The following is a 12,465-nucleotide window of genomic DNA, read 5'->3' as shown; positions in this document are numbered from 1 at the left end:
GTCTCCTCTAGTAATTTGGTAAATAAAGGAATTGGTTTAATTTCAAGGTAACCAAGATTTTGATAAAAGAAATTCCGGACAGTCGTCTCTGAAGTCTCATTTCTTTTTGACTAACACTATATATGTGTAAAAAAGCTTTCTGAATTGAGATATGATTGGACAGGTTTATATTTATTGTAAAAATCTGAAATCCTGCCTAAGTTGAAGCCTCCAGCTGACAATTAGATGTAGTTTAGGGACAAAAACAGTTGAGATCTGTTTGTTTTATTTAAAATTGAAGTTCTCAACAAAATATACAAACTAGGGGAGGGGGGGTGGGGGTAGACTGGGGAGGATTGAATGAAGGCCAGGAAAAGAGACTTCCCTAGGCTTCTGTGTGTGATGTGCCTTACTTTAAAGGGACTGTAAGCGTAATTTAAAGTGACCCTCCATACAAAGATGGCAATGCCCGATTTACATCGCGACAATATCCTGATCAAAACTGTGGAAGATAATGTTGTTTGTCTCTCTCGAAATGTGTTTAATTTAATATATTCTACATTCTTTCTTCAAAGTAAGAAATGCGCAACTTTGCAAGCCACTTTTGAACAGAAACCACAAATCAAAATAAACAGTTTTCAAAATCAAAAACATGGATTTCTAATTAATGCTTGATCAGAAAAAGCTTTAAGGTTATACCGAAATCGGGTATTCCCATCTTTGCTAGCTGAAGGACACTTGATATTACACGTACAGTCTCTTTAACATAAAAGCTTTTAGTAGAAAATATCTTCAGAGATATCTTTTTATAGGTTTTAATATTATACATAAAACAAATATCATAAAATACCAGTAACCCTTGGATTACCTAATTTGGTTTGCCTAATATGATACTTTTAGATACACATATTTTTTAAGTCTTAAAGTCGTTTATTTAGTACTACCTGTATCATTTTGTTTGGATTGTTTTTATTTTTATTTCTTTGTTTTTATAATTGTTTTTTTTTTGTGTGCATAAATTTAAGATCTAAGTATTTTTATTTTGTAAAGTTTATGGTTGGCATACCTACTAATTAAAATCAACAATTACCAATTACGAGTATTTCATATAAATGCTAATACGGTGCGAATCTTAATATTATATTTTAGCCTTAAGATCAAAACTTTTTTAAATTCTTAGCACTTTAAAAACTATTCTAAATAGCTTTAAAAGAGTGCTTTACTAGCTAATTAATGTCCATCGTACATCGTAACAGTTAAATTTCTCCTTTGCTTATAAATTGTACGTTGAAAAAAATAATTTACAACGATTTTCCTTTTCTTATTTTCTTATTTATACACTCATTAGAAATAACAAGGTGAAGATAAATTGATATATTTTGAGAGCATGAATATTATGTTTAAATATGTTGATAAACGATAGCTATAATTTTTAAACATAAAATATCTAATATATATATATATATATAAGAATAAATATATTTAAAATACACTATACAGTGCTTTCCATTATAAAATAGAACAGAATGACGACCTATCAGGCTGCCATTTTAAGGCTCTCAGTCTATATCAGTTATTCGTTGTTGCACCCCTTTTTAGGAGAAAGGGGGGTGTACCTGACCCCTTGGACCCCCCCCCCCCTGGTTACAGGCCTGGATGTATTCATGTTAATATTCTAGTTAAAAGAACTCATCACTTTCAGTCCGGTCCGGTGCAACCAGCCTAAAGAAAATGTTTCGATGGCGGTCGTCTTCCTTGTTCTGCTTTATTTCATAATATTTCATAATATTGATAGATATTAATAGATATTAATAAATATTTTATTTAATGTCACAGAGAAGAGCCACTCCTCTCATAACCCAGTGTTTAGGACCAATATCACTCTCGAAATCTGAAAATATATTTATTTAATGTGTAAAAGGGTCCTCAACGAAAAAAACACCAAAATCTAATTAAGTTTTTCAAGTTCACAAAATAAGAATTAATCAGTTACCTATAGATCCAATATAATTTATGTCCGTTCTTGCAGGTTTTCTGTATATAGGACACTCGTACAGTCTACTGTCCTTTCCTAGAGGACAAATATATCATAAAAAGGACACTCGTACAGTCTACTGTCCTTTCCTAGAGGACAAATATATCATAAATAGAACACACATACAGTCTACTGTTCTTTCCTAGAGGACAAATATATCATAAATAGGACACTCTACTGTTCTTTCCTAGAGGACAAATATATCATAAATAGGACACTCGTACAGTCTACTGTTCTTTCCTAGAGGACAAATATATCATAAATAGGACACTAGCACAGTCTACTGTCCTTTCCTAAACGACAAATATATCATAAATAGGACACTCGTATACAGTCTACTGTCCTTTCCTAGAGGACAAATATTCCATAAATAGGACACTTGTACAGTCTTTGTCCTTTCGTAGAGGACAAATATATATATCTGTATATATAGAGAACACTCAAAAAAAGAAATGAATCATATTATATATTCATGAACAGCCTATTCATTGTACTGCACAGTATTATCAAATTCATACATTGCTATTCTTAGATTTGCTTTAAAGGGAGAGACTGGCTAGACATAGTAGTTATGCTGAGAGTGCAGCATTAAAAAGACATTTTCCCGGATTCATTTGAGATCTATGAAACGTTTTTACAGCCTGCCAGGGAGGGGGGCGGGGAATGGTCGAGAGCCAGGAGAATTATTACATTTTGGCTCTAGTTAAACAATTATATACACCATAAAATCGTCTCAAAGGTCTAAAATAAATCCTGAAAAATTTATCTACAATACTACACTCTCAGCCTAACTACCATGCAGCAAGATATACCTATGTACATGTACCAAAAATAATGATTTACAATTCTTTACTGTTCTATACTTTATAGTATGCACAGTGTACACCAAGGAGAATTGAATAGAAGGAGAGGGCGATAGTGTTTCCGTTCACTTTGCTGTGACGTTTTTGGACTGCTGAAGAACTAGTTTTAGCTTAACAATTATAACAAAGGCAGCCGATCTAATGTAAACAAACATGAGTTAGTATACGGTGAATCTTCATCTAACGCCAGAAATGCCAGATGTTTGTTTATCATTTGTGTTATTGTTTACAATCTTTATTATTGTTGTTACGCAAAAACTAGTTCTTCAGCAGTCCAAAAACGTCACAGCAAATTGTTCGGAAACCCTATCGCCCCCTCCTTCTATTCAATTCTCCTTGGTGTACACTATTAAAACTGTACCTGCGGTAGTATTTATAGCGTACATATAAATAACTGGCATCTGTTCAAACAAAACTTTTAGTTTAGATTCAACAAGCTTTCCTAAACAACGATATAATTAAAAACAAATGAAATAAACCAAGACAATATTATCAAAACAAAAATCAAGATTTAAAGGGACTGTGAGAGAAATAATTCCAAGTGACCCTCCATGCAAAAATGTCAATGCCCGATTTACAACGGTACCCTTAAAATCTTTGTCTGATCAAGTTTGAATTAGATATCCATAGTTTTGTTTCTCTAATGTGTTTATTTTCATTTGCGGGTTTTCTGCGAAAATGATTTGATCCTTTCTTTCTTATAAGAGACACTGGAGAAATTCACATAACTTAAACACTTTTTGATTTCGAACAACAACGTTCTCTTTAATATGTTTTAACAGGTTAAGGTTTCAAGGGTACTCTTGTCAACTTTAATGGAAAAACCTTCAAAATTATCGTCATCTATTTATTTACTCATATGTATGTTCCATGGATTAAAAAAATTACGTACTAAGAAAACAAAACAAAAAAATTAATAATAAAACATATATTTGTCATATTTGTGAATAGTATTCGAATCCACAGAATTGTTCAAACGATTTTACAGACAGTGACCTGTTTTTCTATCAAGACTAGCGCCCTCTAAGAAGAGTCCGTGAATATAAACTCCCTCTGGTGGGGAATCATGAATATCCTCTCTGGAGAACCTGGTTACCAAGTTCTAAATATTAATAGAGGGGGTTAAGAATCATAAATTTATCCACTCTGGAGAACCTGGTTACCAAGTTCTAAATATTAATAGAGGGGGTTTAGAATCATGAATTTATCCCCTCTGGATAATCTGGTTACCAAGTTCTAAATATTAACAATAGAGGGGGGGTTTAGAATAATTAATTTATCCTTTCTGGAGAACCTATTCACCAAGCTATTTCTAAATATTAACAATAGAGGGGGTTGGTTTAGAATAATGACTAACTTCCCTAGAAAACCTGGTTACCAAGTTCTAAATAATAATAATAAAGTGCAAATAGATTTTCAAGTACAATACAATTATACCCTAAATAAGCCATACATCGAAAGAATTCATCAAATGTCGTATTCTTCACTTTCTGATAATGGAATGTTGCAGATGTTTAGTTTTTTTTTTAATTAAATGATTATATGGAGCTCTAAAAACTGTTCCCGCATATTCATGGCTATTTATTTATTTTCGCAAATACTGAGATTTACGTAAAGTAGTATAAAACCCATTGAAAAATTGTCAAGACGATATTTGATACATTCTTTCGATCTATTGCTCATTTGGGGTAGGTGGCAACAGAGAAATAAACTAATTATACACGACGTCACAATTGTCAAATATAACAAGGAAAACTAAATTTTCTCACGTTAGTTGATATGTTTCTCAAGATTAAATAAAAAAGCGTTTATTGAATGCTTTAGAAAACATTTAAGAATAATTATTTAAAAAGTTGAAATTTTTTTTTGAAGTAGTCTGAATATCTATAACATGCTGTACTAACAGAACAGGGCAGCGTCGTGTCCTATACTTAAGTTTTACATATACTATTAAATTAGGGTGAAAAATAGTAAATCGGGGGAATTAGGGCCATGTAAATAAAAATTGATGCACGGAGGGCAGGGGGGGGGGGGGGGGCGCAAAAACTTGTATAATATAGGATGGACCCTGATTACTTTGCATTTTTATGATTAAAGGGGGGGGGGGCCAATTCGACACTTTGTGACACCAAATTTTGTACAGGCTGCGTTTGGTCCTAATAATTGAGATAGAAGGCTTACATTTTGCATGCAGCCACTATTTGCAATAGTCATCTACATAGATCACGAAGAAAATTTGTGATCGGAGGTCATTGACCTCTATGAACTCAGAAAAAAACAGGAAAATACAACTTTTTCGCTCTATTTCAATTATTATAATTTAATCAGACTTGTTTTCATATTTTTTGCTACCACATAAGTCATGTGCTGATATTGACATATATCCCCGACCGCCATTTTGAACTCCCTTTGATAATGACCTCGAAAAATGGTCAAAATATTAAATCAATGAAAATTTGGTGTCACAAAGTGTCGAATTGCCCCCCCCACCTTTAATGCTAAGGACTCGATAGAGTTAATATAATCTTCAAATAATGATGACTTCAAAGATATTAAAGTCGTGTTGAAGGTCGTCTTTTACGCACACTAGCTTTATGTAAACTTTTTACAAAAAAAAACTTAGGATCAATTGAATGAATAAATATTTCCAATTTGTCGATTAAATTATTGCAAAGTCTACTATTAAAAGATATATTTTCATTTGTTGGTTGGTTCAGCCATAAAACGTGAACAAAAAATAAAAACAGCAAGCGGAGTTCAAAATGCGGGGCGTGGAGACAAAATGGCGGAGACACGAAGACGTAGCAAAAGGTATGGAGACGGTTTGCGGGGCCTGGAAGTCATTCTGCAAATCTGGAGACTTGGAGGTCATTTTTGCAGGACTCATGACGTCTCCGCACCCCCTCCCTCATACAGCTGTACTGCAGATCGAGAGTGTACAAATTCTACGTTGCCATCTATTGTAGTACTAGAATCTATTTGATATAGGGGGGTTAGAAGCATGAAAATCCTCCCTGGATCATCCAACAAGTTCTAAATATTTCTAATAGAGGGGTGTTAAAAATACATATTCTTTTACAAGCTGCGCTTAAAGCTGTTCTCTATAAATTGTCCAAATTATTATTTTATTTTAAGATTTTTTAGTTAAAAGAATTTTTTTTAAATCCTGACCTGACAAATGACGCTGTCTAGAGCCCAACCTTTATGAAGCCTTGTAACCTCCTGACGCATAGCTGTGAAGAATCCCTGGGGATTAAAGAATCCAGTAATCCAGAAAACCTGAATAATAAACAATCCTTTTTCTGGTAGAGCTATGACTCGACAGTCGACGCAGACTGAAACAACCAAGCCTAAAGGGCTAGGTGGGTTCCTATATTTGAATCGTTCGTTCCAAGTTCTAGAACGAGGGCTTTCAGCTTGATAGACGATATTTTGATGATAAAAAAGACGATCTTATTGGAGATGGTGTAACTTTCGACCTACGCACATCCGCTATACTCCACTTCTGACCTACGCCAAATCCGCTATACTCCACTTCTGACCTACGCCAAATCCGCTATTATACACTTCCCACTGCTAGCCAGTGGTTATACAGCTGTAAGTTGGACATGTGGCCCCCTAGCCCCCTAGTCTGTCCTATCCACAGCGCTTAGCCAAGAAATTGGCTTAACTTAACTTAACCCTTAAATAATAGAAAATATAACAGCCGTCGTAGGTCCGATTTTTCAGTAGGTCGGAAAGTTAGTAGGTCAGAAGTTCAGTAGAGGGGATATTGCTTATAGACGACGTAACTTTACCCATAAGCTGGGTCACTGCACCTAGTACAGTTTTTGATTTAAAAACAAGACAATATTCAACATTTTTGAAAAATCTTCTTGTGGAATCAATCATTTCAGACTGTGTCAATCAGATGGAAATTTTTGAAATTATGGAGACATGTTTCTTTTGAAAACACTCTCTTTAAAATTTGTTACTTTACAGTGCATGGTAGTCGATTGTAATAATATTATCAGACTACTTTTCTATTGAAGTTTTCTTACATGCTTTATTTAGATTACAAGTTTACAAGCAAACAAAGGAAAGCTTTCAATTAACATTTCTCTTTGTTTACATGTTTATGTGTCTTAGCTGTTGGTAGAAATCAAATTTGAAGTAAAAAGTCGTCTTCATATTGATATACACGACGACGAAATTACCTTTGGTCGTCCGTAGCAGCACCACCGTTTGAACTGTCCATCCCTCTCTAGAAGCTCGGTATACCAGAAACCCAGGGTAGTTGACATCCAGGAAATCTTCTTCCACTTCTCAGGAACCCTGAACACAGTTTAATGAATTTGAACGGCCTACTGACGGTTCAAATTTGAATTGCTGATTCAAATCCTGACTTTAATGTTTAACTTCGAATCGCGTCGGTTCAAATTCAACAAATTCAACATTTATCTTGTCGCATCATGCATGCCATAACAAAAACTCGTATTGGTAAAACAAACAAATTTTCCAGTATCATTAGAATAATTTTGCGCATTATTGCGCTAAAACTTACGGTATGCATAGCAATAATTGTGCATTTTCTCAATAACTCAATAACTAAAAACAAATGTACAGTGAAACCCATAATAACGAATACATCGGAAGAATTTATCAATTGTTGTTTCTACAATTTTTTAATGAGTCTTATACTATTTCTATATATAAATTTGGCTTGTCTGTCTGTTTGTTTGTCTGTTTGTTTGTTTGTATCCAATAAACGTCAAAACGGCTGAAGGGAAGGTTTATGAATGATCAAAATTTCAAATATTTGTCTCCATCAAAATTCGATCTTCATTAAATTTTTGAAAATTTTGAAAATCCACGAAATTTTTTGTGAAAATCCGCGAATTATTTTTGTTTTGTTTTACGATGTACACAAAGAGAACATGTTCACAATTAATTTAGAAGATGGGCGCGAAGCGCCCTCTAAGGCTAGTTACGTAAATTTCAGTATTTGCGAAGAAAAATAAATAGCCATGAATATGCGGGAACAGTTTTAAAGAGTTCCATATAATCATTTAATTAAAAAACTAAATATCTGCAACATTCCATTATCAGAAAGTGAAGAATACGACATTTGATGAATTCTTTCGATGTATTCGTTACTAAGGGTTTCACTGTAGTAAAAAGTATGGATGAGACGATACAGACTTTGTTCCCAATTATCACAATCTTTAGAAGACGACATGCCTTTTTAAGGTCTTAAAATTTACCTCGCATCGTACATGGAGTCCAGGGATGTTTTGAGACCCTCGCTCATGATGATAGTTCCTTCTATTGCTAGTTTCAGGTCAGATAAAGTATTCCTTACCAGGGATATAATCTAAAATAATAGGGACATAATCTGAAATACCAGGGATATAATTTTGATTACCAGGGATATAATCTTGATTACCAGGGATATAATCTGGATTAACAGGGAAATAAAGTTACAATTAAAAAATAATTTGCATGATATATTCACTATTGTGTGAAACCTCATGCCATGGATCAACTGGTTTTGTATCCGAGCCAAACCTTTAAAATGTCGAAAAATAGCAATTTGTTAAAATTGTATATTTTAATGATTGAAATGTTTATTAAGTGCTACAAACTAACAGAACATTTATTTGCATCTAGCTCAGTAACATTATAGTTCGGGAATGCCTTGTTCGTGAATGCCTAGTTCACTATGCCTAGATCACACAATGTTTATTTTGTAATGCCTAGATAACATTAAGCCTAGATAACATTATGCCAAGATCACACAATGCCTAATTTGTAATGCCTAGATAACATTAAGCCTAGATAACATTATGCCTAGATCACACAATGCCTATTTTGTAAAGCCTAGATAACATTAAGCCTAGATAACACTATGCCTAGATTCATAAATGCCTATATATAACATTGTGCTTACATTTCTGAGTGCCTATATATGCCTAGCTTTCATAATGGCTAGTCTGGTCGGCCAGAGGAAACATATATATAAATGTATTGTTTTTTTGTACAGATTTTATTGTATCTCACTAAAGGAATCACCTAATCACATTTGTTATATTTGATATGCTGACCTTCAAACTTATCTTTTTTATTGTTAGATTCATCGGTATTTTTCCACAAAATTTTAATGTTTCCGCTTATTGAAAGTCCTCCGAACCATAAAGAAAAAAAGAAAAAAATTGCAAATTTCCAGAGAGTTGTTGCGGATTTTTGTAAAAATATTCCCGGATTGTATTTTTTCCTCTCTATTTGATATTTTTATATCTCGCTGAAATACATTGTCTATAGGCATTCAATGCACTCATATGTTATCTATAGGCATAATATTATCTATAGGCATTCATGAATCTAGGCATTGCCTTGTCTAGGCATTAAGAAATGTAGACATAATGTTGTCTAGGCATTCATGAACTATGCATTAACGAACAAGGCATTTATGAACGTACATAAGGCATTCGAGAACTAGGCATAATGTTACTGAGCCGAACAAACCTTTTGCATTCTACCAATTTCTTGACGTAGAAATATATTCATTGGAAGCAGTCCACCCATTCGTTCCATAGCCTCCTTTACTTCATGTTGGGTATAGTCCCTTAATAAAAGAAACATGTGTCACATCTTAATATTTTTATAATAATTTTTACATATTTTTACCCTTTTTTTGGCATTTTTTTAACCCTCCCTAGCACTCAAACTATTAAAGTTATCGGTCACATCTTGAAATTTGAGTAATACAAAAAAAAATTTACATTTTGTTAACCCTTTTTTAGGCACTCAAACTATAAAAGTTATCGGTCTAATTTTTTTTCAATGAGCTGGCCTTGAAAAATTTGGCTATGTACAGTAAACATGCGTTTCAATTCAACCATATGCCTTTTTATCTAGAATCTATGTAAAAAATGCAACTAAAGTTATTAATATGTTTTCATGTTTTCGCTTTTGTATCTTTTTTATACCTAAAAGTGTTTATATTGTCAAATATGACTATCTTTAAATTTGCCCTGAATTTGGCAATTTCCGAAAAGCAGACTAAACAGTCGATATAAAACCAGAAAAGAAGAAACAACCATGATATGAGCTGAAAAGATCAGAAAACTGTTTGACCCGCGTACCCCTGTGGACAAAGTGAGTGCAGAAGAACCTTGCATTCTTTATGTTAAGATTGTGACCAGATCTGATTAATATACTTCTATAATTTTCATACCATCGATTTATTAGAGAAAACATCAGATAGAAAAGCATAGAATGCTATATGTATGCGATTCTACCATCTCAAGTTACCCCTGTACATCATTTTATCAGAATAAGTATTCATTTTCCAATACAAAAGTCACCAGAAAAAAAAGACAACATAACAGCTGGAAATAAAGCCCTGAGTTTTAGATTCCTGGAACTTTTTTTCCTGAAAAAACCGTAACCGCCAAAAAAGTTCTCTGAAAATTTATTTTCGGAAAAAAAGTCCTACATTTTGGCACTAAAAAAGTCATGTGGAAAAAGTCCCTGAAATAAAATTAAGTCCTACCATTTTGAGACTTAATTTTCATACAAAAAAGTCCCCTGAAAAAAAGTCCTTTTAAAGTGGAAAATGCATGGAAACAAAAGATGTTTACAACTATGAAGAAAGGGACTTGATATTAAAAACACATGTGAGTAGATTCAATCTGCAGTTGTATAGAAGAAAAGTCCTTTAATGAAAGCGTCTAAGACTTGACCTCATGGGACCTTTTTTTCTTTAGGACTTTAATTCCTGTGATCTTATTTCCTGAGACTTTATTGGCAGCCCCCATATTATTTTATTATTTTCCCCAAAGTTTTTATTTCCAGATTCCCAGCCTTTATAGATAAACTAAGGATAAAAAAATTAAAAATTGAAAAATTAATTTTTGTAAAAATTAATTTAAAAAATTAAAGATACTATTTACTTATTTACCTTGGTAGCTTAGAGAGCATATCCTCAGCTAGTTTATATACAACCTCTTCTCTAGTCTCACCCTGCAGTACAGTACATTACAATACTGTACAGTTCAGTACAGTACAGTACATTACAGTACTATACAGCACAGTACTATACAGCACAGTACTATACAGCACAGTACAATACAGTACAGTACAATACAGTACCGTACAGTACCGTACAGTACAGGACCGTACAGTACAGTACAGTACAATACAGTACACTACAGAATAGTACAGTACAGTACAGTATATTACAGTATATTACAGTACAGTACAGTACAGTAAAGTGCAATTCTATGTTATCGAATTATTTTGTTTTCAAGAACCTGAGAAGCTCCAGCACCGCTTTCTTTCGGTTGAACATTCAGAATTTCATCCAGGATTCCCTGATATAGTTTTAATGCTTCAATGTTTAGGAAATATGAAGAATTTCCTTAAGATTTCGACAAAATTATTTTAAAAATAATAATATGGTTTTAATTTATAAAATAAAATTGACATCACAAAAAAGGCAGAGTTTTGTAGATTTTGCTTCAATAATCAAACATTTTAAATTAAGTAGGTTGACAAATAAATTCAAAAATCAAAGACGACTTGAAAGTCGTCTTGCTACTGTCATGTTCCGACAAAATACCGCTCTCAATCATGTACATTATGTTTAAAATTATTTTTAGACCAATTTTTGAGACTTCAGTAGTTCAGTAAAGCTATTTCTTATAAGAAATTAAAAAAATTTATTTCTTTTCAATTACTTTTCAGTAAAAGAAGTTAAAATTGAAAACATCTGTTCCAATCGAACATTAAAGGAATTGACTATTTGCCACAATCTCAAATTGTCTAATCCCCATATCTGTGCAACTTGATGGCGTAAACCTTTGTCATTGAAAACGTAGATTATTTGATCTACCAGAATTCATGGTTTGAAATATCTAAGGTTTACACCATTGGCTTTGCAAAGATATAGGGTTAAGCAGATCAGAGCTTGTGGCTAAGATTCAATACCACGAAATTATTCCGTTTAAACCTTTATACTTTCACCTTGCCAGTATTAATTTGATATGAAATATCCGCATTTTTATGCAAACCGAATACTTCCGGAAGATCTTGAAGGGGCATATTTCCGATAAAATTGATGTAATCCTCCAGATTCTTAGCTTCCGGAACAGGATATCCTGAAAGCATATCACAAAACATGTAATAAAAGGATCTTTGTATAGGCATACAAAATAAACAAAATTAACGGCTGTCACCGTTAACGTACCGGGCAGTAAAAAAGATGGTCCGTGTTTCAAAAAAATCAAAAATAGCCCATAATATTTTTGTTATTAAAGCTACAGATCTGAAAAAGCCCTTCAAAAATGAATGTAGAAACATGTGTCATATCTTAATATATGTGAAAAACAAAAAAAAATATTTTTTACATTTTTCCGATCTTTTTTGACATTTTTTTCAAACCTTTCTAACACTCAAACTATAAGTCTATTATAAATTAAAGTTAGCGGTCTAATTTATTTTCAATGAGCTGGCCTTGAAAAATTGGGCTATAAACATGCATTTCAACCCTATTAGGGCCTTTTTCTAACTATATATAGATTTTTCTAGCTATCCATAGATTTAGAC

The 12,465-nt window shown here is 33.0% G+C and overlaps 1 protein-coding gene across 1 annotated transcript in view; it reads right to left on the bottom strand.

The window, feature by feature from the left end:
* Positions 1-1,417: 1,417 nt before the first annotated feature.
* Positions 1,418-12,465, bottom strand: part of LOC111718045 (dynein heavy chain 5, axonemal) — a 64,956-nt gene continuing 53,908 nt past the window's right edge. Inside the window, exons 55-65 of the mRNA XM_023493533.1 lie at positions 11,884-12,017; positions 11,172-11,231; positions 10,820-10,881; positions 9,382-9,481; positions 8,121-8,230; positions 7,074-7,191; positions 6,049-6,156; positions 3,874-3,979; positions 3,239-3,319; positions 1,973-2,050; positions 1,418-1,870 (exon numbers count right to left, since the gene is read on the bottom strand). Of these exons, the coding sequence (XP_023349301.1) occupies positions 1,800-1,870; positions 1,973-2,050; positions 3,239-3,319; positions 3,874-3,979; positions 6,049-6,156; positions 7,074-7,191; positions 8,121-8,230; positions 9,382-9,481; positions 10,820-10,881; positions 11,172-11,231; positions 11,884-12,017 (1,028 nt within the window). The 3' untranslated portion in view covers positions 1,418-1,799. The remainder of the gene's footprint in view (positions 1,871-1,972; positions 2,051-3,238; positions 3,320-3,873; positions 3,980-6,048; positions 6,157-7,073; positions 7,192-8,120; positions 8,231-9,381; positions 9,482-10,819; positions 10,882-11,171; positions 11,232-11,883; positions 12,018-12,465) is intronic.

This window comes from Eurytemora carolleeae, unplaced genomic scaffold (genome assembly GCF_000591075.1).
Source record: "Eurytemora carolleeae unplaced genomic scaffold, Eaff_2.0 scaffold161, whole genome shotgun sequence".
In the NCBI taxonomy this organism is placed as follows: Eukaryota; Metazoa; Arthropoda; class Copepoda; order Calanoida; family Temoridae; genus Eurytemora; species Eurytemora carolleeae.
The sequence above is the reverse complement of the archived record's forward strand: the minus strand, read 5'-3'. Positions and strand labels throughout refer to the sequence as shown.